Consider the following 25,854-nt stretch of genomic DNA (forward strand, 5'->3'; position numbering starts at 1 on the left):
GTTTCAAAGAAAGAAAAGACAGGAATAGTTTCCAGATTTGCAATGAATGAACCAGCTGAACATACAAAGAGCTTCTGCTTTAATTCGTCTGCTGGAATGGGTGCCACAGTCAAGACGATACCCCGGAAACAGAGACATCCGCCGTTACCTTCGAGAGACTTGTTTCTACAGGGTGACAAGCAACTGCGGCACCGGAGCCGAGCGTTAGCGAAAAGAGTCGATGCATCAGACGACACGGAAAATGGCATGTTCGGCGAATAGCGACCTGATGCTAGTAGCCTATGTGGTCTATTGTGTATGTGTCGCTTGTGTAGTTTTCGTTGTCGTCGTGTGAAATCTTCGAGGTGTTTTGAAAGTGTGAAGGTTTTCTCCTTCTTGAACTAGGACAGCACCATCAGAAATATCCTGAATCCAGAAAAGATATACACATGTTCAGAGTGTGGAAAAAGCTATTGCTATAACAAGACTCTGAGGAAACATGTATCACAGATACATTCAGGAAAGTTAAATGATACCGCTCCACAATTAAAACTGCAGAAGTTTTATAAATATTTGTGTAGTTTATGTGGCAAACAGTTCAACCATGAGCGCAATGTAATGTGCCACGAAAGAAAGGAACATGGATTGGAAAGTGAAATGCCCATTGTGCGATATTTCAGTTCTTTCGAAGAAAAACTATAATGATCACTTGTCAATGAAACATGCTGTGTCGATAGCATCTGAAGAGAATGAATTTGCATCTTTCCAGGAATTCAGTGAGTGGAAGAAACAGACTGAGGGCAAAACGTTGTCACTTTACGTCAAAAAGTGTGGGTCGTATTGTACTTCGGACAACGCCACTTGGCATTCCTTTGTATGCCATCGTTCAGGACAATATGTATCTAAGAGTAAAGGTATTCGCCACATGAAAATCCAAGGCACTAACACAATAGGAGGTGTATGTGCTTCCAGAATTGAAGTAACCGAAGATGGAGATGGCAGCTGCAAAGTAAAATACGTGGTTACTCATGTGGGTCATCAAAATTGTGTTAGACATTTAGATTTGACAGAAGAAGAAAGAAACACGTTAGCTGTTGACATCCCAAACAAGGTACCATAGCAAGCGATACTCGACAAAGTAAGAGACAATTTATCAGATTCCATGCTAGAGTGTATCCATCTGCTGACAAAAAAAGATTTATACAACATTGAGCAGGAGACATAGAGACGATGGCATCAGCATAGAAGCGTGGGTAAACGAAATCAATGCTAGCGATAATCCCTGTGTTTTATTCTGCAAACCACAAGATACAAGCAGCCAAAGTTATCCTCTCCTGAGAAGTGAAGACTTTGTCCTCATCATTATGAGCAATGCTCAATGTGAAATTCGGAAGAAGTACGGGAGTGACTGTATTTGCATCGATGGAACTCATGGAACTAACGGTTATGGTTTCTCTTTAATTTCACTTCTTGTGCTTGACGACATGAGACAAGGTTTTCCTTGTGCTTTTCGTATCTCAAACAGGTCTGATCAAGATGTGCTGTCATTATTTTTTAATGGAATAAAGATAAAGTAGGAAAAGTACGTCCTCAAGTGTTCATGTCAGATTCAGCTGAGTCTTTTTACAATGTTTGGCTTTCACAGATGGAAGAACCTGTGACAAGACTTTATTGCTCGTGGAATACTGACAGGGCATGGAGGAAAAATATATGTATTAAAATCAAATCAAAGAAAAGACTGGTTGAAACTCATAAGCTAGTGAGGAGTTTAATGCAGGAAAGAGACATCATAACATTTGAGCAAGTATTTCCTTTAGCTCTGGAGCGCCTGGTTTCAGATCCTGTAACAGCGGAGTTTGGGTTCTACCTCCAAGAACATTATGCTAACAGCTCCAGGTGCTGGGCATATAGTTACAGAGCCAACAGTGGATTCAATACAAACATGCATATTGAAAGGATGCATCGAACAGTAAAATACATATATTTGCGTGGTAAACATGTAAAACGACTTGACAAATCCATTCATGCATTAATGAGCTTCGTCAGGGACAAATTACATGACAGGCTCATTATTCTGACCAAGGGAAAACTGACAAGCGAACTCCAGGACATTCGCTCAAAGCATGGCCTAAGTTTTGAAGTGGTTCAGGAACGCATAGCTGAAGAAGGAAAATGCTGGCTTGTACCATCTACTTCACTTATTTTGTACAGCAAAATGTGCAAGACTGCAGCTGTAACTTGATTTGTATTGACTGTCAGGCCTGCATACATCAGTATGCATGCTCGTGCGTAGATTCGAGTTTCAAATGGAATATGTGTAAACATATTCACTCTGTCTGCGTATACAAAACAAGACTGTCATCCAGTTCAGTGAATGTCAGTAATTTTCGTGATGTTAATGATGACGAGGATATATTACATATTTATGAAGAAGGGGAATCAGTAGCAAGTGAAAAAGAAAGTATATTGGTCGAACTCAGCAGAGGAAATATTGAATCTTCAGATTTAACTCAGGAGAAGGAGAAAATCAAAAGAAAATTTGCTGAAGTGATTGACACAATATCTTCTCCAGGGCAACTTGAAGTTTTTAAACGCCAGCTGTCAAGCTTGAAAGCTACATTAGCTGCTGTTGACTCCAATAAAGATCATTCAGGAATTGGCCCCTGCACTACTTCATCAAGAAGGGAACAAAATATACAGCCTCAGAGACGGTTGTTCTCTACAAAGCAGAGGAGGAAAATAGTGCACTATTTCGAGAAACCAAGTACAGCTGAGGCACAAGACATTACTGTTTCTCTATTACAAGACAGTCAATAGATATTGACGTTTATAGAGTCAAAATTTACCTTACCTAATTCCTTTGTTTGTGACGTTCCTTAGTATTTTGCAGTTCACATCGTAATTTTGCTGTTGCTATTAAACTTCAGTCGGTGGCATAAGAATGACTATTATCCATTATTAAATTCGAAGAAATTAATTTAAAATCAGTGCTGTATGTTTGGCTTTCTTGTTTAATAGTTTTATTTTCTGCTGCGTTCGTGATTAAAACAGTAAAAATTTATAATACAGTATGTAAAAGGTCTCCTTTTCACAAAGTGACTCGCTTGTCAGCCGCAGTTGCGTATCATCTGCTACCTCGTGCGTCTTGGGTTCTTTCCGTGAAAGGTCGCTGGGCTCCAGTGCTTCGACCATAGATATGACCGTTGCAAGTTCTTTAACTTTCTGGCTTTGATGCTAATCTGCCGTCTTCCCACATCTACCACTTTTTCTGCTATGCCAGGAGTACACAAATCGCTATTCGAAAAGTCCCCAATATACCTGAAACTTTTGTTTTTCGGGATGTTCGTTTCCATATCGCATAACGTCGCTGTAAACAAAACAAAAATGCATGTTTTGATGTATAATTTGTGGGTGAAGCATGTCCGAAATGGCACTTAACGTAACGTCCTACAATTCTTTCCGCAGTTATCACACACATTCTAACAATATTCAGACTTACAGGCATTGGAAGCACAGATTTCAGAAGACGAGGCATCATCTAACGAACGCCTTCTAGTGTGTGATTTACGGAGCTTAGGCCTCTTCGATTTCATATGCTCCGGAAAATCGAAAAGTGTCGGGATAGCATCACTATTTAGCCAATTCCCTCCAGTCTTAGCCCTATAAAAACATCAGGTTTAAAATTGACAGACACTGTAAATACAAATTATAAATATACATTGTAAATAATAACTAACCTATCAAAACACTTCTCCTCGAAGTGCTTTGAGCAAAGGCGCGTATGTGCAGATGGCTTAAAGTTTTTCCGTTTCAGGGCCTGTATCCAAAGCTGCCTTCGGTTTTCATCCTTAGGGAACCTACGAGTAAGAACGAGAAACAGTTATACTTACTTCTGTAACCGAATTATCACAGATACTTTCCAAAATGTAGTATGAGTCTGACTTTACAGGCACCACTTTCAACACCTTAATTTTCGTGATACTCTATTTCAAGTGTAAAAAACATATAAAACTCACTTCAGCAGATTTCAATAAACGCATCTGAACTATCATAGAAACACTTGCAAGCGAAATGTAATGCCATTTGCCCCGACAAAACGCTGAGTACAGCCATAAGCGCAACAGGAAACAACCATGTTTTGCCAACATTCACGTGACTTCAGCCCAGAGTTGTTGGAGCCACAAAAATGATGTCAGGGGCAGTCTATTATATTTATGGTCGAAGCTCCAGTGCCGTAGTTGCGTGTCGCTCTGTAGACTCAAGTTTCCTCAGAACCAAAGTATATCTTTGAAAGAAGCGCAGCCACGGTACTTCTCGTGATGTATATACAATGATTACCCTTGCATAGGCCTATTAAAATTATGTTGTGTTAACAGACTCCTTAAAAAGTGAATTGATGTGTGGTATATACCACGGCTTATTGAGAAATAAACAGTGCAAACTAACGCCGTCTGGCTGTTCCTGACGCTCTGTCATTTGTCAACATCGGTATGGAGAATATTGTCAAAATGTCAATACTGGACCTCACACGTTCAGTATGTGCCAATGTATCTAGTATTGATAATACGTGAATACGCGCCCTCAGATGGTCAATATGTTGATGGTATGCCAATATTACTGATCGTGTTGGGGGCCGTTACCAAGCAGTGAGCTCAATACTGAGTTCACTGACATCTACATCCAGGTTGTATAGAGATCAGTGGTTTACGCCATTAATACCATCATAGATTCTAACATCCTTCGCTCTTGGCAAGTGATCTCTGCGTATGAATCATATGATGTAGAATCAAATTTCAGGGTTCACGTGTGAGCAAAGAGTGTGGAATGCCAGTTTTACGTATCTTTGAGGTGGTGGGGAAATGATGTCATAAGAAGTATCAGTGGGTGGGTTGGCGGTTTTTTAGGTTAACGTACAGCTTTTCAGTGTAATCAATTTAGTTCTTTTAGCGTATTGTAGACTTCGTATGTTAGTGATTTAACATTCGAGAATGTCTAATCGCATTACACCCAGAAAGGGGAAGGTTTTGGCTAGAGAGAATTTCAAGGTACAGTGTCAACAAGTAATTTACAAGCAAATATTTTTAATCATGTGTTACGTAGCAGTCAATGGTTTTAACTGTTGCACTTATTTAACGTAGGTGATTGGAGACCACGAAGAGTTCTTGTCACGAATAAATAAAACATTGTATTATGGAAAACTACCGACGACAGAGAGATTCAGCTTACCCGTTTCAGGTATTTGGATCACCTCATTTTCATCATTTTCTAAGAATTATTTGCTCGTTCATAAATGTCTTCTATTGCAGCTTATTTGTGCATGGTTGTTTACCTGAATATTAATTCGTAAAACCTGGTTGTATTAAATGTGTCTCATAGAAACATTCACGTTATTCTATCATGTAGCCTACTGAAAAGCCCACAGAATTCAAAATTTATAAACAGAAGACGAGATTGAATGATTTTCCAAGCAGTCTCTTCGTATTGTAAAATTGGAAAGCAGAATTAGCCAAAAATTACTGTTGACAATAAATAGTTACTTACCGGGACGAAATAATATAGTAGCATTAAGGATTAACAGGCGTAGTTATAAATGATTACGACTGTTAAAAAAACTGGCCAGTAGGAATTATATTCATAAAAAAGGCAGTATTTAAGATGTAATATATCTCTCGTTAAAAGAGAAATTTTCAAAGAAACGCTTTTACCAATTATCAGAAGCTACATGCATTGCGGCAGCTAAGCATAATATACTAAGTATCGTAAAGTTGGGACACTGTGAGCTTGGGAAAAATTTGATACCTGTTTTCCGAAGTATGCCACTGCCTGCATTTAATCAGCTGTATGATTCATTTTCTTCGAAAATACGTGAATTGCCATCTCGTAAGTATAGGTCAGTATATAGGAGATATAATGAATCTTTCACTCTGCAATGGAGTGTGTGTCGTTTTTAAACTTTCTGCCAGGTAAAACAGTGCACTGACTGGGAATCGAACCTGGAACATTTACTATTGTGCAATGTCCATACCAACTGAGCTAGTTAGACACTAACCTTGGTCTTTCACAGCTTCATTCGTGTCATTGCCTCTCTTGCTTTCTTAACTACACAAATGTTCTCCTGCATACCTTGTGGATTCAGCATTACATTTTCAATCCACAAATCAGTGGGTTTTGCCATCGAGTGACATGCAAATCCACTATTCGCTTGGTGGTAGAAATACCATTTAGAACTGGTATATACTGACACATATTCCAGTCAACAAAGGAAAATTAGGGAGGATTGGTGTAATTGCAAATTTTTGCCCACTGCTACGAGGGATTGTTTTAAAATCCTTGAGTGGTAGAATGTGAGCATTGTGTTGGAGGGTTGAGGGGGTGGTTATAGGTCACTTTGTTTTCCTTGATTAACTTGGAAACTGACTCCTAGCAAAAAAACTTTTCCCTGTACAAAATTTAAATGCAGTAAATTCCCAATAGAAAAGTTCTTATTTTTTCTCCAGCACCAACAGTTCCTGCATTGCAGAGGACAGGAAAAATCGCAAATTATTAAAAATACTGATTTAACAGTATAAAACTGTTTATTTTTAAATGAAGTCTTTTAAAACAAATATTAAATGTGTGTACCACATTGAAGTGAAGTAGAGGCAAATTGTGTTCTGGGTGTGTAACAGGATGAAGGGGGGGGGGATGTGTGGTGTAGAAGCACAGCACGGGGTAAGGTAGGTCGTCAGATTGTGTTCATGCACTTCCTTCCATCATAGGCGTGCCCTGCAAATGGAAGATTGAGCAGGTGTTTCACAAAGTTATACCACGTCTCCACTGTGCACCTTATGATGCATTGGCAATGCACAACACAGGCATCCCCAGAGGGTATTTATTTCCCACTAACTGCGTTAGCACTACATGGAAAACAGATGATTATTATTATTACTAATAGTAAAGCAAGAAAGGCATATGGACTGAATCTGCATAAATCTCTGCACATTGTTCTACACTGCTGCAGGGGAAATTGATTCCTAGTCGTACTGTGTAGATGCTGTAGTTTTCTTCCGAAAACTTCTCCACCACCAGCATGACTTGCTTTTCAGTTTACAGACATACCATACGTCCCCAGCATTTCATATCCAGTTCTCTCCCATGGATAGACAAAATAACTTCACTGAGCCTTTATTTATATAGTGGAGTTGTTTTCTGTTTATTAAATGAGATGTTTTTGCAAATGTTATGTTAGCTATTATGTAAAATCCATTACTGTAAAAAAAAAGACTGAGAAGTGTTTAATTTGTATGTGTGTTGTTGTGAGTGACCTGTGTTGTGGTGGTGGGAAAGGTACTGAATTGATAAATGTGACTCCTTGTAGCTGTCTTGTTGACTGTGTATTGTAAAGTCATGAAATTGCACTGTAATCAGTTGGTTGTGAATTAATTATTGACCAGTAAGTAAGTGCACTTCTCTTGCTATTAGCTGTTTTCCATTCAGGAATTGCTGGTACTTGTAGAGTGGAATGCACTGAGTGGAGCCACTTACCACATATCTACATTATACCTTCAAAGACTGGTGTGAATACGTCTAGAACAGTAATCTGCTGTAATGCATTGTGTGTCGTATGCTGAGTCCGTTATGGTGGGGCTGCCACGTTCCCTGTTGGTTTTAGCCCCCTGACTACAAAGGGATCGCTTTGCTGATGCCTGCGCCGTTAACTCCCCTTATATACGGGGAGTAGATGCCCGTCACTCTGGGGCAGCCGGACTCACGGCAATGGCCATCCTGCTAGGTGGCCTTTGCTGTGGCTGGGTAGCGTTCGTGGGAGGGCCCCTGGTCTGAATTGGTGGCATTAGGGCGAATGATGCGTGATGAAGCATACCATGCCATCACTTGCTGGTGATCAAATGCCAGCAGTCTCTAAGCATTCAAAGTCTCAGTACAATGCAAGGAAGTATGATCCTAAATCGTTCCCCTCCCTCGCCCCACCATGGGAGGAACACCAGGCTGAGGATGGCAGCGAATCTTATTCAACCCGGTACCTCGTATGTATGAGAGCTGATGGGGACTTCTTTGTCTCGATGAAGCCTCAGTTTTTTGTAGAGCATTTAGAGATAAGTTTGGGGAGGTGGAGGGCTTGTCCAAAATGCAGTCATGGTCAGTCTTGATAAAAATGGCATCATCTGCCCAGTCATGGGCATTACTTGCTTGTGACAAGCTGGAGGATGTTTCCATCACACAAGAGCTTAAATGTGGTTCAGGGTATTATATTCCACAGAGCTGTGCGCCAACTTAAAGCGACGAGTTCATTTTGTCTGGCGCATCCATCAGGGTTTGAAGGATAATCAGGTTGCCACCGGTGCCTTCATCTTGGCCTTTGAGGGTGACACGTTACCTGAGAAGGTCAAGATGATGGTCTACCACCGTGATGTCAAGGCATATATCCCTTCCCCAATGCGATGCTTTAAGTGCTGGAAATTGGGCCATATGTCTTCCCATTGTACTTCGAGCATCACATTTCGAGATTGTGGACGTCCATCCCATCTCAATACTCCATGTGCTCCGCCTCTCATCTGTGTCAACTGTGGAGAGCATAATTCCCCTTGCTCACCAGACTGCAGGATTTTACAGCATGGAAGGAAAATCATAGAACAAGACCCTGGACTGAGGCCAAGAGGAAATTTGAGCACATCTCAGCTGTAGAAGCATAAGTCCTCTTCAGCTCCTCTCACTAGGAAGGGGACTCTTGGGTCACTACCTTCTCAGATTTCTGCTAGTGGGAAAGATGACACCTGCCAGTGGCTGAAGTGCCCAAAAGCAACTGGTCATAGGGCTTAACAATCATCCTCAGTTCTGGAGACTGAATCAGTGAAGCCCTCCCAGCCAGAGAAACACAAGGATCAGCAAGAGAAATTCAGAAAGAAGACCCCCAAGTCCAAGGGAATTGTGGTGGAACCCACACCACCGCTGCCCACAAGCTCTGCATCTGAGGATAAGGTGAAGATTCTGGCATCCATTGAGGACCTAGATCTCGCCAGACCCTCAGACACAGTGGATATAGCCTGTTCAGGAAATAAGTCGGTGGCAGCAGGTGGCCCTGAGGCATAGACTGCCTCACTGAGTGTTTCATGCCTTCCCAGTCTCACGATCACGTCATCCTCCAGTGGAATTGCAGCAGTCTTTTCCACCACCTGGCTGAGCTATGGCAGCTTAAACTCTGCTTTATGCATTGCCCTCCAGGAAACCTGATTCCCTTCATTGTGGACCCCTGCCCTTCGCGGCTACAGGGGATATTACAAGATCCATAGTGAATATAATAGTGTCAGGTGGAGTTTGCTTTTATATTCTGAACTCGGTATGTAGTGAACCTGTGCCCCTTCAAACTACTCTTAATGCTGTGGCTATCAGGATATGGATGATGCAGGAAATAAATGTCTGCAATGTATATCTCCCTTCAATTGGTGCAGTACCCCTGAACATATTGGCTACACTGATTGATCAACTCCCTAAAACTTTCCTACTTTTGGGAGATCTTAACGCCCATAAACCCTTGTGGGGTAGCACCATGCTTACTGGCTGTGGCAGAGATGTCGAAAATTTACTGTCCAAACTTGACCTGTGCCCCTTAAATACTGGGGCCGCCACACATTTCAGTGTGGCTCATGGTAGTTACTAGGCCGTGGCTTTACCAATTTGCAGCCCAGGACTTTTCCCATCTATCCACTGGAGAGCATATGACAACCTGTGTGGTAGTGACCACTTCCTCATCTTCCTGTCACTCCCCTGGCGTCATGTCCATGGACGCCTACCCAGATGGGCCTTAAACAAGGCAGACTGGGTAGCCTTCACCTCTGCTGTCACTGTTGAATCTCCTCCACGTGGTGCCATTGATGTTGTGATTGAGCAGGTCACTACAACGATAATTTCTGCAGTGGAAAACTCGATCCCTTGAACTCTAGGGTGCCCCCAGTGAAAGACAGTCCCTTGATGATGGTTGCCGGAAGTCGCTAAGGCGATTAAAGAGCCGAGCTCCACAGCGACATAAGCGGCACTCTTCCCTGGAGCACCTCATAGCCTTTAAATAGCTCTGTGCCTGTGTTCGCCTTCTTATCAAAGACAGAAACATGAGTGTTGGGAGAGGTATGTGTCGACCAGTGGATGCCATACGTCACCTTCCCAAGTCTGGGAAAAGACCAGACCCCAAAAGGAGTCCCTGGCGTTAACATCAATGGCGTGCGCTCTACCGACGCAGACGTGATTTCTGAACACTAGGCTCGAGTCTCTGCGCCAGAGAACTACCTCCTAGCCTTTCACCCCCTCAAACGGCGGGTGGAAAGGAAAGTCCTCTCTTTCACTACACACCACAGTGAACCCTATAACTCCCCATTTACAGAGTGGGAGCTCCTGAACGCCCATGCACATTGCCTCGACACAGCTCCTGGGCCGGATCGGATCCACAGTCTGATGATTAAACATATCTCGTCTTGACTACAAGCAATATCCCCTCGTCATCTTCAACCGGATCTGGTGCGATGGCGTGTTTCCATCGCAGTGGTGGGAGAGCACCATCATTCCGGTGCTAAAACCTGGTAAAAATCTGCTAAATGTGGATAGCTATCAGCCCATCAGCCTCACCAACATTTTCTGTAAGCTGCTGGAACGTATGGCATGGCAGCGGTTGGGTTGGAGTCACGTGGCCTACTGGCTCCATGTCAGGGCGGCTTCCACCAGGGTTGCTCTAGCACTGATAATCTTGTGTCCCTAGAGTCTGCCGTCAGAACAGCCATTTCCAGATGCCAACGCCTTGTCATCTTTCTTGACTTATGTAAAGCGTACGACACGACCTGTTGACATTGTATGCCACATTGTATGAGTGGGGTCTCCGGGATCTGCTCCTGATTTTTATCCAAACTTCCTGTTGTACTTTCCAAGTTGGTGCCTCCCATAGTTCCCCCCGTATTCAGGAGAATGGTGTTCCGCAGGGCTCCGTATTGAATATATCTCTATTTTTAATGGCCTAGCTGCAGCTGTAAGGCCATTGGTCTCCCCTTCTCTGTATGCAGATGACTTCTGCATTTCGTATTGCTCCTCCAGTACAGGTGTTGCTGAGTGGCACCTACAGAGAGCCATTCAGAAGAGGCAGTCATGGGCTCTAGCCCATGGTTTCCAGTTTTTAGCCACGAAGTCGTGTGTGTCATGCACTTTTGTCAGCATCGCACCATTCATCCAGAACCGGAATTTTATGTTACTGACGATCCACTCACTGTAGTGGAGACATATTCTTACGACTGGTTTTCGACGCCCGATTGACTTGGCTACCTCACCTTCGTCAGCTTAAGTGGGAGTGCTGGGAGCACCTCAATGTTCTCCGCTTCCTGAGCAACACCAACTGGAGTGCAGACCACTCTACGCTGCTGTAGCTCTACAGAGACCTTGTTCATTCCCACCTTGACTATGGGAATCTGGTTTAAGGTTCGGTGGGCCCTCAGCGTTGCGTTTACTTGAGCCAATGCTATACTGTGGCGTTCGCCTAGTGATGGGAGCGTTTAGAACGAGTCCGGAGACCAGTGTCCTGTTGGAATCCGGAGTCCCTCCATTGCGTATCCAATGTGCACAACTGCTTGCCAGTTATGTTGCACACGTTCGTGGTTCTCCTGAGCATCCAAATCACTGTCTCCTTTTCCCACCCACGGCACATCATCTCCCACATAGTTGACCCAGGTCAGGGCTCACAATTGCGGTTTGTGTGCTTTCCCTTCTCTCCGAATTGGAGTCCTTCCCTTTACCACCTTTACTTGAGGTCCATTTATGTACACCTCAATGATGTACACCTTGGCCGAAGCTTTGTCCGGACCTTTTGTATGGCACTAAGGACTCCGTTAACCCTGCCACTCTCCGCTGTCACTTCCTCTCGATTCTTGACGTGTTGTAGGGCTTTAAAGTTGGTTACACCGAAGCCTCGATGGTTGATGGTAATGGTGGCTATGCCTATGTCCACAGAGGCCATATTGAACAGCATTCCTTGCCCGCTGGTTGCAGTGTATTCACTGCAGAGCTTGTGGTCATATCTCGTGCACTTAAGTACATCCATTCCTGTTCTGGTGAGTCGTTTATTTTCTGTTCTGACTCCCTGAGCAGCTTACAAGCTATCGACCAGTGCTACCTTCACCATCCTTCGGTAGCAAACATCATGAGGCCATTGCTGCAGTGGTGTTTGTGTGGACCCCAGGACATGTCGGAATCCCAGACAACAAACTTTCTGGCAGGCTGGCCAAACATGCTTTGCGGCAACCGCTCCTGGAGATGGGCATATCTGAAACTGACCTGCGTTCTGTTTTACATCGCATGGTTTTCCAGCTTTGGGAGACAGAGTGGCATAACAGTATGCACAACAAACAAACTGCATTTCATTAAGGAGACAGTGAATGTGTGGAAGTCTTAGTCTTCCCTGCGGGCTTCTCACAGGGAATCAGTTGTCCTTTGTTGGCTCCGCATTGTCCATACTTGGCTCACACAGTTACCTCCTCCGTCGCGAGAACCTGCTTCAGTGTTGCTGTGGCTCCCAAATGACAGTCATCCACCTCTTGCTGGACTGCCCGCTTTCAGATGCTCTGCAGGGGACTTTTAACTTTCCTAGCACACTACCTTCTGTGTTGGGCGACAATGCCTTAACAGCAGCTTTAGTTTTACGTTTTATTTGTGAGGGTGGGTTATATCATTTGATCTGAGTTTTAGCACATGTCCTTTGTCCTCCTGTGTCCACCACCCTAGGACTTTTAGGGTGGAGGTCTTAATGTGTTGCAGAGTGACTGGCTTCTTTTTTTTTTGGTCAGCCCTCCATGGTAATGTGCTTTCTTGTTTCTAATCTCTTCTCCCTGTTTCTTGCTTCTAGCTGTGGTTTTTTCCATTGTAGTCTTTGTTGTCCTCCTGTCGTTCTTCTGGTTCTTCCTTTCACCTGTTATTGTGCCGTACGTCTTCTTTGTTTTCTTCTTTCCCTTGGGTAATTGTTTTACTGGGAACAAGGGACCGATGAACTTGCAATTTGGTCCTTCCCCTCCCCCACCCACCCACCCGTTTTTAAGCCAACCAATCGTAACCTGGTTTGATTTTTTGGCAGAAGTATCACTCTATCAAAATTGAGAGAAAGAGTATGTGTGTAAGCACTAAGGATGCATCTACCTTTTTCAACACCTGATGGACTGCCGTGACACCCTGATCAGAGAGGTATGTTTGGACTTTTGCCTCGGTCAGACCATTGAGCAGCCATGTGTAAATAACACCACACAAAGAATTCACCATTCGATGGGCCTCGACAGAACAGGATAGCTGTGGAGGAGTGAAGCTGCGAGCAGTAGTTGTGCTTGAGAATCGGAAGTAGTCTCCAAAAATCAAAGTGCCATTGTGTAAATGAGAGCAGGATTTCACAGGATTGCATCAACGCCTTTCTGAATAATAAACGGATTTACCGTAGCAAAGGACTGATTGCATTCAGTATGTGAATCATTGAGGAACCATAGTGCAGCTGGCAGGGTCTTTGAATCGGTAGGCTTATTCCATTTACATTTACTAGACGTTGACTGTGAAGATGACAGGCTCATTGCGAGAAAATCCACCATGATTGCCAGTGTCTCTGATGATGCACTGCTGCTAACTGGGGGGCCTCCTCTGAAGGGGCCACACCTGCCTTAGGTGATTGTTCACACTTCCTGAACTCCTGACTGAGGGACCAATCGGCAATTTGGGAAGGTAGCAGCTCAGACAATTGCCCTTCCCTGGGCCTGGGCGTTTACCAGGGGGCAAACCGTACCTGCCAACCCAGAGCTGGGAATTGTGCATTACCCAGTGACCTGTTAGGTGCCAGACGCATGGGCTAGCCTTCAAGCAAGCACAGGGAGCAAGAAGAAAAAGAGGAACCTCTGAACACCAAAGCTGAAGACTGTTTGATATCGGCTACTGAAAATGCAGAACACCTTTTCAAAAACATTCCAGACATGTTCCCCAATGGGAAAAAAAAATAGCAAGAGGATAGACATGCAGCACGGAAGGGAAAAGATGCTGCAAAGGCTGGGGCCCCATAGTAGCCAAGCATGAACCCCACCAAAGGGTGACTAGCCCCCTTGGAGTGTTCTATTTATCACCTAACAACTGACTTTTTGTCTAACAGGACACTGTGAATGCTTTTATATAAATGACATTTCATAATGTGTGTATGATAACATTTACATCAGTTAACAGATTTCTGACAGTTTAAGCATATAATGTTACATAATGTTACTTAAGAGTTCATTTGTTATGTAGGAATCCGATGATGGTCAGATGACTAACTGGTTATGTGGAAAAAGCATTTTAACAGCAGCTCAAGGCAGTAATACCACATTTTTAAAACCTCTGAAATAATATCCAAGTTATCCGGCACCCATATCCCCCTTGTATCTGAAGACAAACAGCTTAGCGAAGAGAATGGTGAAAATTTTGCAGTAGTCCTTCATTGCCTTTGAATCAGGACTGTAATCTCCAGAAACCACAGCGATATAAATCCATGAACCCAACATGGAAGCTTGGTGAGAAACTAATCACATCAAATTTCGATGCAGATCATATGTGGCAAGAAGAATGGCCTTCTTCAAATTGCGGCCACCGAGATTTTACCAACAATCCATGCAGAGCTCTGCCTGGTTTCAATTTGTTATGAAAGGAATGGACACCTCTAAACAGAATTAGGACAAATCATGGAAGACATAAACTGTTGCTACACAAGTGGGGAAATGCTAGAAACTCATTCTGCAACTGTGTAAATGTGCAACAGGACATCCAGCACATGGCTACGGGATGTCTTAAGGAAGGGATGTGAAGTAAGTATGCAAGATGTACATTGTGGCAATGCTCACAACATGAACTGGCTGAAAACACCGGACCTCGCATTTTAACTTATCCAAATGTAGGGAATTTAATGTAGGTTAGTTTTATACCCAGGAACTTTTCCCCAGAAGCCATGGTTTCAGATTTATTCGAGAAAAAAAGTGTACTTTAAATGCTCCAAACCCTACTCACATCCACCAGTCAGGTTTTTAAATATAGTGTTCAAGACACTCCCTCCTAGCACTGTACAAAAATTTGGGACTACACGATTTTTCCCCCCATCAACTTTCTTTCGTCTTCATTGACTGGGCTGTGTCAACGTTAATTTTTCTTCTATGTGCTTTTTACTGCAAAAGTTTAACATAGAAGGTAGGCAAAACAAATATGTGATGGCAGATGTCTTTTACCAGTACCTCTTAGTTTCTTTGCAGCGCTGTGACAAACCCATAGATCACATTAGGTAAGTTAAAATGTTAGGTGCAGTGTTTTCAGCCAGTTCATATTGTGAGCAGTACCACAGTGTACATTTTGCATAGTTACTTTAGATCCCTTCCTTGGACATTCCAAAGTGATGTTCTCTTGCACATTTACGCGGTTGCAGAATGAGTTTCTAGCATTTCCCCACTTGGGCAGCCACTATTTGTCTTCCATGATTTGTCCTAATTCTGTGTAAAGATGTCCATTCCTTTCATAGTGAATTGAAACTGGCAGAGCTGTGCATTGATCGTTGGTTAAACCTGAGTGGTCGCAATTTGAAGGAGGCCATTCTTCTTGCCATGTCTGATCTGCATCATAATTTGATTTGATGAATTTCTCACCAAGCTTCCATGTTGGGTTTATGGATTTACATCCTGTGGTTTCTGGATATTGCAGTCCTGATGCAATGGCAATTAAAGGCTACTGCAAAATTCTCAGCTTTCTCTTAGCTGAGGTCCTTCACAGGCCTGCAAACTGAAGACCAAGCAGCTGATTCCCCACTTAAAAGCTGTTGCAGTCCACATTTTCCTTCCTCACTTGACCTTTTTGCTTTGTACTGTTAACATCCCTCCATCATTCGATGCCACCAGGGCAGACTTACTCGAGCTTATTGGGCAACTCCCTCACCCCTTTCTGCTGCTCGGCGACTTTAATGCACACCATCCCCTTTGATGTATTCCCAGAATCTGTCAGAGAGGTGCCCTCTCGTCCCTCTGTTGATCCATGTCATGAATGGTTTTCTGCGAAAATACTAGACTGTGGCTGTGTTTTTTGATTTGGAGAAAGCCTAAGAGACCTGCTGGAGAACTGGTATCCTCTGTACTCTTCTACACATGGGGCTTCCCGGCTGCATGCCCCGTTTCCTTCAAGAATTTTTGAAAGATGAGTTTTCAAGGTACAAGTGGGTTCTGCCTTGTTGGACACTTTTGTCCAGGAAAATGGTGTGACCCAGGGTTCCGTTTTGAGCGTCGTCCTCTTCGCTATCGCCATAATGCCTATCTCCCGCCAGGTATTTCCGGCTCCCTTTTCATTGATGATTTTGCAATCTATTCCAGTTCTCCGTGGACTTGCCTCCTTGAGCGGCATCTTCTGCACTGTCTCGATCATCTGTACTCATGGAGTATCAACAGTGGTTTTCGCTTTTCTGTGACAAAACCATTTGTATGGATTTCTCCGGGCACAATTGGTTTCTTCCACTGTCTTTACATCTTGGGCCAGTTGCTCTTTCCTTAGTTGAAACTACAAAATTCCTGGGGCTCAGCCTCACTACGAGTCTTACCTTGCTGCCTGCTGTATGCAGTTTCTTAGTCTTATGTGTCCTCAGCTGCACTTCCCAGGTAGCAGATCAGACCTCTGTTCTCTGTTTGTATCAGTTCCTTATCCGTTTGAAACTAGACTATGGGTGTTTTGTTTATGCATCTGCACGTCTGCCCCTCTAACGCAGTCTGAATACTTTCTAGTGTGTATGCCGAAGCTGCCGAACTACTGCTGTCATGCCACCATGACTTTCTCCTCAGCAGATACGCATGCCGTTTGTCTGCCATGCCTGGCCACCCATCCTACACTTCCTTCTTCAATGACTCCTGTGATCATCAGTATGGTGTGCATCCCTCCTCTCTGGTACCTCCTGGAGTTTACTTTCAGCTTTTGCTCTGGCAGCTTAACCTCACGCAACCTGCCACTTTCCCAGTGGGTGTGAACTCTTCACCACCTTGGCTTTGTGCAGTGGCTCGTGTTCACCTTGGCCTTATTTCTCTTTCTAAATACACTACTCCAGCCTTGCTCGGTCGCCACAAGTTCCACGACCTTCACACAGAACTTCACGATGGTACCTTCGTGTACGCTGATGGCTCTCAGACTGATTGTGGTGTCGAGTGTGCCTCTGTCATTGGCACTGACATTGTTGGGTGTTGGCTACTGGGACACTGCTCAGTATTTACAGCAGAGCTCTTTATCCTGTATCAGGCCATGCAGTATATCCGGCGACAGCCCTTTCAATTGTCATCTGCTTCAACTCTCTCAGTGCCCTTTAGAGCCTCCATGTGCTCTACATGGTCCATACCTTAGTGCAGCGGATCCAGGAAAGCTGTCACTAGCTCACTATTGATGGAGTCACTGTGATGTTTAAGTGGGTTCCTGGTCACTTCAATCTGCTGCTGCTGCTGCAAAGGCTGCAGTTCTCGTACCTTGTCCCGCCAGTTCTTCCATTCCCTCCGATGATCTCTGTATTGCTGTTTGTTAGCAGGTGGTGTCACTTTATCATCCCTCCCTTCATGGGAACAAGCTCGGGGAAATTGAGACTCTCCCAGCAGCTTCGACGACATCCTCTCGGCCCTCTTGTCGTCATGGGATCATTTTAGCTAGGTTGCGTATTGGGCACTGTATTTTTAGCCATCACCATTAATTAAGTGGTGCTTCCCCACCACTTTGTGCTCGTTGCTTTCAACCTCTGACGGTTTGCTATTTCCTGATGGAATGCCCTCTTTTAACCCCTTATGTTCTCATTTATGTCTGCTGTCTGATTGCCAGCTGTTTTAGCAAAGGAAGCGAAGGCAGTTGACCGCGTTTTACTTTTTATCCATCATATAGCAATATGGTGAAGGACATTGTAATCATTAGTTCAGGGCCTCTGTTTCTCAGTGGCCTATTTTGTGGACCGTTTTCCAAGTCCCTGTTTTGAGCTATCTTTCCTTCCATTGATTGGGCTTAATGTGTAGTCATTTTTAACACCTCCTCCCTGTCCCCCCTCAATTGTGTTTTATGGATCTGACATGAGCATGTATGACCCTCATTCTCTAAAACAAAACAGGTGATAAAACCATGAGTTGTTAACAGAAAATGATAATGTCAATCATTACAAAAACCACATATCATGGTTCACTTTTGTACAGTTACCTGTTATCATATTGTAATATAAATTAAATTTTCAGTCTATAAAAACTGTGCTAGGTAGTGTACTGGTTCATGTAAAAGCTGTAATTGGCGTTAATGTTGTGAAAGATTCATACTACATTGAGGCCACTGCACAACTAATCACTGTTTACTGGCAGAGTCAAAGATGGTCATAGAGGTCTGCAAGCATTGATTGTGTCTGTCTAGTATCGTAAAATTAATAAGCTGTGTGTCATGTTGTTGAATAATGGGCTTCTGCCAGTTATTTGCATAAACCCAGTAGTTCAGCATGACAATGCCTCGCTGGGAAAGCCTGAAGAACTACATTGTGTGTCATCTGTTATATTAAGTACATGTGCCATTCATAACAGGTGTTCTGTATGCCTCAGTTGGGCTACAATCACAGTTGTGGTGACAGAAAATGAAATGCATAGAAGTAATGGCTTACATATACTCATAAGAGACACTAGTGTGAAACAAATTAGTCAATTTCATGTGTGTACAGCTTCCAAAGTACAGAAATTTTTATGGGTGAGACTGTATAGATACCTACAGTGTATGTCTAGCCAAATTGTCTAAATATACAACAGTATAATAGATGTGACAAGCTCCTTTTCATGGACAAATAGTTACATTGATGTCTCACATAACACACTAAAGTAGCAGTTGCATGTAATGCATTACCAATTACGGATTTTTCACAGATGCAGGAGGCATGTGTTGACTGATACCATGTTGTACAAAGTGTTCAGCTTATGTTGTGGTAGTGGTTGTTTGTTACAACATATCTCACCTCTTATGTAGATAAATGGTTCAAATGGCTCTAAGCACTATGGGACTTAACATCTGAGGTCATCAGTCCCCTCTTATGTAGACAGAAATATTGCTAGAATGACCTTGTCAACAGAATGTCAGACACCGTAAGCATCTAAGCCTAACTATCTTTAACTTTAGTGCAGTGGGGCGACATAGCATTACAGATACATCAGCTATGTTTACAGGCATGTTAAAAGAATGAAAACAATACTACAGAATTTAAGAGACATCAGCAGCTATACATATATAAAGATAGCTGCACACAAGTTAAATATAATTATGCTTAGAGGTTATTTTCTGATTTTCTGCTGGCATGGTCCTTCTAGTCTCAACTCTGTCTACATAAGAGCTTATGAATATTATAATCTGGACAAGTTGTAAACCAACATAAGCGGACCCCTTTGTGCAACATGATTTTAATCAGCATAAACTTATGTGTCTGTGAAAAATCCTTAATTGGTGATGAACTACATATAGCTGCTGCTTTAGTGTGTTTTGTGTGACATTGATGTAACTATTTGTCCATGAACATGAGCGTGTAACATCTCTCATACTTTCATATGTTTAGACAATGTGGCTAGGCATACATTTCATGTATCTATGTAGCCTGACCCATAAAGGTTACTGTACAATGGAAGCCGTACACATATGAAAGTTACCATTACTCATTTCACACTATTGCTTATGACTATGTGTAAGGCATTATTCCTGTGCGTTTTGTTTTCTGTCACCCAAACTGTGATCGTAACATGTGCAATTTCCTACTAGGTGCAACATATAAAACACCTGTTACGGATGGCACATGTACTTATTGTAGCAGATGGCACACAGCTTATTAATTGTAAGATACTAGTGACTATCGATGTACGTAGTCCTTGATACCATCCTTGTCTCTACCAGTAAACAGTGATCAGCTCTGCAGTCACATCTGTGTGGTATGAATTTGTTCACAATGCCAGTACTGGTTAGTTTTAATTGTGAATGAGTGCACTACGTAGCACACTTTTTACAGACAGATGATGTAATCTGGGCCTGAGCTGCTGGTGCTAGCAGTTTTTCCAGTGTGGAATTCATGATTTTATCACCTGATGATGATGATTTTATATTTCGCTTAACAAGATGCTGCGAATACTTTTGTGTGAACATGTGACATTTCATTACATATGTATTGTTGTTAACATTTACATCAGTCAACAGATTCTTGACAATTTAAGCCTGTAATGTTTCTTGGGCTTATTTGATTTGTTATATAGGAACTTGATAATGGTCAGATGACTGAAACTGGTTGTGTAAATAGAGTATTTTACCAGCAGCTCATGGTGGTAAAGCGATAATTTTCAGATATGAGCTGTGGGGCACCACTTCTTGAAAAAACATTTGAGAGGTGGCCATTTGATATGGTGTCTCAAGTTTCCATCATTGTATTATTCAGTAAGATGTCAACTTAAATAGTATGTATACTGTTGAGCCAAACAGGACAGCCGTATTTTGTAATATGGTAGACCAAGGCAATGGCTGATTTTTATAGAGCTGTTAAGTTTGCTCCTCAACTGTTCCACTGAGCTTGTGCAACATTACCTAATTTTTTATCTGTGTTGCAGTATTACACAATGATGGTGTCAGGTCCATTGTGACACGCAGATACTTAGGGCAAGAATTGTGTTTTAGTTGTTGGTCATTGAATTCCTCTCAAAATACATAGTTCACTCTTTGATTATCCAGATGGAAGCAGCTTGCTTCAGTTTTCTGAAAGCTATGTTCAAGTCACTATGTTGTGAAATTTTTGTTCAAGTTGTGTAGACCCTTTGCATGTACAGTTTCAGCTGTTTTGAAGTTGCTGGACTGAGGTTTCCGAGTTATGCCATCTGCATATGCAAATTTCACACTACCATTTATATGTACTTCAAAACCTTCTGCATAGCATGTTACTGAGAAAAGTCGCAAGGGTCTTATACAGAGTAATCTTCAAGAATTTTGCAATCATCTCTCGTCATACTGTGTCGTAGTCTGTCAAGTACACAAAAACTGTGATCGTCGCATTCTTAGCTTGAAATCCCCCTCTGTGTGATTGGTGAGTGCCGGTAGATGGTCACAGCAGCTTTGATCTGCTCAGAGTACAGCTTGTTTGTGTGTTATTTGTTTGAAGGCTGTGGCAAACGTTCTGTTGTAAATGATTTTTTTGATTAGTTTGTAGCATATGCCTGAAGATTGATTAGTTGGTAATCCGCAGCATTTTTTCTGCTTTTTGTAGGCTGTAGGATGACAACTACTATAGTTCTCTTGAGCAGGGATAGAAAAATACCATGTCAGATGATATCATTAAAAGTTTCACTACCCAGTTAAGAGTTCTAGCACCACATTTCAGGAAATCTGGATATATTTTAGCTTCATCATTGTTGACATTAACTGGTTTCTTGGAGAATTTGACAATTCAGTTGGTAACATCTCCTTGAGATACTTCTGAGCTCTTATTAATATATCTGGGAGTGCTACTTCAGAGTTTTCACAGAAGAGAGCATGATTTTCTTGGAAATAAAAAACCATTATTCAACATGCAAGAGAAGCACAATGCTTGGAATGGCCAGTTCAGAGAATTTGAGCTTAAAATAAGCAGCATGAAAACTGTGCAAATATGGTTAATATGAAAGGAACAACTTCAAATATCCTTTTAGGTAGAGCTAGATTGAAACTGGTTTCCAGTTTCACATTGCTAGGATGTATTACACCAAAGAACGCGACAGTGAAACAAGAAATACTCAACAGCACACAAAATTATTTGCAGTTTTTCAGTCCTGTAAGGAATCTACTGTGGGCTAAAAAAATATCCAACAGCACTAAAGAAATCATTTTATGTAGGCTAATTTGTAGGTCTTTCAGCTCTGACCTATGGACTGGAAACATGTACTCTCTTATGTAAGGCCAATAGAGTTAATGGATGATGAAAAACAAAGCACAAGTTGCAGTGAAATGGTCACTTTGTAAGAACAGAGAAATTTAAAATAGTCAAATATGACAATGCAGAAATTTCAATCTACAACAAAATGCTTTGACGTGTAAGTACTGGGAAGATGCCATGGAGGGGGGGGAGTTTAAAGTGCAAGTAGAACTGACAAGAGCTTTTGCAGCACATCTGGGAAAACATGATGATGATGATGAATGGTAGTACTATTAAAATTAACTTTTGAATATTGTATCCATGTTTCTTGGGAATTTCACAGATTTACATATTCTGACCCTTTGTGACGACAGTCTCTCTCTGTGCCCCTTTCTTCATTTATTTTTGGTCAAATGTTTGAGGAAAGTGAAAACAATACGTTATAAATTACAGAATGAGTTTTTGTCCATGTAAAAAAAAGTCCATCCCTTCAAGAACTAGCTGTTCTGCACATAAAAAGTTACTTTGCTGTGATACTTAACTGTTGAATTGCTTTCACTTTAATCAGGCATTAAATACAGTACATTTCAAGAATAGGAGACGCTAGGACTGAAGTGTCAACTAATAAGGTCATGCTTTCTGAGCAAAACTTGAAAATTAAAAGATCTACGGGGAAAAAATCTGTAGACTGTTTTGTGAAATGTTTTAGATAAAAGTAGAAATAAAGTAGATTACCGGTAGAGAAACATTTGATGTGCCTTTCAGTGGTGCCCCAAATTATGTGCAGCAAAAGAGATGTGTATTTCTCGTCATTTTATTTATTACTTTTATACAAACCATCCCAGAAAATATTAAACTAAATTTTTTTTGAAAGGTTTTGATGTATTGTTTCAGCATATCTGTGATTTTTATTTAGAAATATATTTCATGTTTTTAATTTGTTCATGACTTTTTATAACAGAACTTGCTGCAGAATTGTTTTCTGAAGAGAAGTATGGCCGCAGCTTGGACAGATTGCGCCTGGAGGAAGCTGCATCAATGTCTCGGAATGCTTGTGTGTCTCCATGTTCTCTGGTTCTTGCACTTGTTTACTTAGAAAGGCTGAAGGTTTCAAATGTTGAATACGTACGTCAGGTTCCACCCTCGGAATTATTCTTGGTGACAATGGTGAGTTTTTAAAAATGTTCTGTGAATACTTTTCAGCCAAATATGTCTGCTGTGTTATTGGTACAAATTTCACTCTACTACTCTTTATAGTGCAAGAGGTTTTTTATGCTCATGTACTCAGACTCTTGGTTGGATTGAATATTTGTCAGTGAAGTGCAAATTGTTCTCATTGTATACAAATGAAATCATGTCTTTTGGTGCAAGAGAGAATTTAATGGTAAACTATTGTAGTAAAGCTTGTAAGAAATCATACCAGGAATGTGGTTGAATTATACCTCTATGTATAAGGGTCGTCCAAAAAGAAATGATCTGAAGGTGTAATTACAGAAACCAGTACCTAAATATTAGAAGTATTGACCCTGACTGTTGAGACACTTGTCCCACTGTGAGACAAGGTGGTGAATGGCTGTCTCATAAAATTCCCGGGGCTGTGATGTTAAAACAGTTTAGCATGTACAGCTGGACGTCGTCGCCAGAGGTGAATTGTTTGCTCCTCATAGTCTTTTTAAGGGGACCAAAAATGGCGTAATCACAGGAAGAGAGGTCTGAACTGTACGGAGGGTGGCCAAGAACCTCCCATTTGAATTTCTGCAGGAGTGCCGTGACTGTGTTGGCCATATGAGGCTTTGCATTGTCGTGGAGGAGAGTGACCCCAATGAGTGAGATTGCCTAGTCATTTTGATTTGATTGCTTGGCGGAGGGTAGTCAAGGTTTGCGAGTAACGCTGGGCATTCACTGTTGTCCCGTGCTATAGGAAGTGAATCAGAAGGGGCCATCTTGGTCAGAGAACAATGTAAAGAAGGGGAAAACATTCACTTCGGACAACAACGTCCAACTGTACGTGCAAAACTGGTTAACATCACAGCCCCAGGAATTCTGTGAGACAGCCATTCATTGCCTTGTCACAGTGGGGCAAGAGTCTCAACAGCCAGGGTCAATACTTCTGACATACAGGTACTGGTTTCTGTAATTATGCCTCCAACTCATTTCTTCTTGACCACCCTTTATATATACTATTTGAGGCACACAAATGTTATACTGTTAAGACAGAGAATTCAGATTTAGATATGTGGGACAACTATTTTCCATGCAGCAACTTTGTCTTGCCTCTTAAGACAAAATTGGTTTTGGAATGTATAATTCCATTATCAAGCGCATACCACTATTTTAATATAACCAAAATGAATTACTTCCCAATGAAGTGCTACACACAAGGAACACCTCAGTGTAATAGTAACTGTTATAATGTATTTTACATTCTTCATGTAAGATCAAATGTAACAGTGTCTTGTAAATTGTGCATAGGAACTCTGAACAAGTTTCCAGTTAATTATAGACCAATATTGCCCTTGTAGGAAAAGACTGTAATAATTTCTTTTGGATGTGTTAAACACCTAGATATTCATTTTATAATAGAACTATGACCTGAAGAGTTATGCTCTCCCAGAGAAGGTAATAAAGATAGTTATTCCGAATGTAGTTTTCCCATATATTTGGAATTATACAGCTGTGGACACATACAACAACATCAGTGAGATGAATAAATTGAAGCTGTATTGCTTTTATTAATAGTGTCTTGTTGTACATGTACAGTGCTAAAGTGTTATTTTAAATTCCTGTACCAGAATCAAATGATGTAAAAATTTGAGTCAAGAGACTATTAAATCATTTTTGCTATAGATACTAATGAGTACCTTCTATCAGACATTTCTCTTGTGTGATCTCTGAGATTTTGATTACTTAGCAGGTTGTCTTCTTCAGAAACTCACTAACAATGGCTTTTTGTTTGCTGATAGGACTCGAATCAGGCTGAGGTATTGTTATTGTGTTCTTATTTATAACAGAGCTCCATCCTCAGCACCATTTGATGTGCATTTGATTTCTTTTGGCCTGTCATTAACACATTCCCATGGAGTTTGTCATATATGAGACAACATTTGAGTTCTTAATAAAGTGTCAGTTCCAAAGCCTTGCTCAAATTTCTGTTTAAGATCCTTCCTTATTTTTTAAATTTAATTATGTTGCCCAGTATGAGGTGCCAGCACTATAATACTGGCCTTGTCTTCTCATTCTGTGATTGTTTTGGGCAGGGCTCAGTCACAACTGATTTGCTTGTATGTTTCAGTTGGGAATATCACTGGTATTCCCTTAGCTGTTCTTGAGTATTTAGATGGCTTGTCTCACACAATGCGCTACTTTTTCTTAGAACATGGTTTACATGTGGTTTTTGGGACTGGGATTGTCTTTAACGTCACAAAGGATGCATTTTTATCTATGTTGGTGGTAGTGAGATGAGATGTATTGGAAACTATTTCTCAGTAGTAGTTTACAGATTTGTCTGGAGATGGAGACAGCTTATGGCAGATGTGTATTCCTTGGGTATTCTTTCCTGGTTTCAATCTTTTCGACAGGTGAAATTGACTTTCGGTACAACACACACTTGAAGTGGTACTCTGAGGACTCATTTCTTTGGAATACTATTAGTAAGTGTAAAAGCTCTTGGGCTTGGTGCTCCCTATCTGTACCATGCAAACACTATTAACCAGAGTCCTCATCTCAGTGTTTCTTCACGACAGCAATGGTGATTCGAGACATTAAGGAAGGGGTTGGTATGTGGAATTTCTAGTAAATGTCTTGGCCAATTGATCCATCCATTTGTCTCTTAGTAAAGAAAGGAAAATTATTTTGCCCCCCTTTTCAGATTTCATCAGGAAATTTTTTTATTGGATTGGTTAGAGTTCACAACAGAATTATGAAAAGGGTAATTGTAAATAGTCTTCATGGGCTTGCCACCGGATCACGTAGGTACG

The 25,854-nt window shown here is 41.7% G+C and overlaps 1 protein-coding gene across 1 annotated transcript in view; it reads left to right on the forward strand.

The window, feature by feature from the left end:
* Positions 1–4,807: 4,807 nt before the first annotated feature.
* The window catches only part of LOC126263717 (protein CNPPD1), a 44,883-nt gene continuing 23,836 nt past the window's right edge, over positions 4,808–25,854 (forward strand). The window contains exons 1-3 of the mRNA XM_049960866.1: positions 4,808–5,024; positions 5,118–5,214; positions 22,839–23,044. Coding sequence (XP_049816823.1) covers positions 4,968–5,024; positions 5,118–5,214; positions 22,839–23,044 — 360 coding nt within the window. The 5' untranslated portion in view covers positions 4,808–4,967. The remainder of the gene's footprint in view (positions 5,025–5,117; positions 5,215–22,838; positions 23,045–25,854) is intronic.

This window comes from Schistocerca nitens, chromosome 1, assembly GCF_023898315.1.
Source record: "Schistocerca nitens isolate TAMUIC-IGC-003100 chromosome 1, iqSchNite1.1, whole genome shotgun sequence".
Classification (NCBI taxonomy): domain Eukaryota; kingdom Metazoa; phylum Arthropoda; class Insecta; order Orthoptera; family Acrididae; genus Schistocerca; species Schistocerca nitens.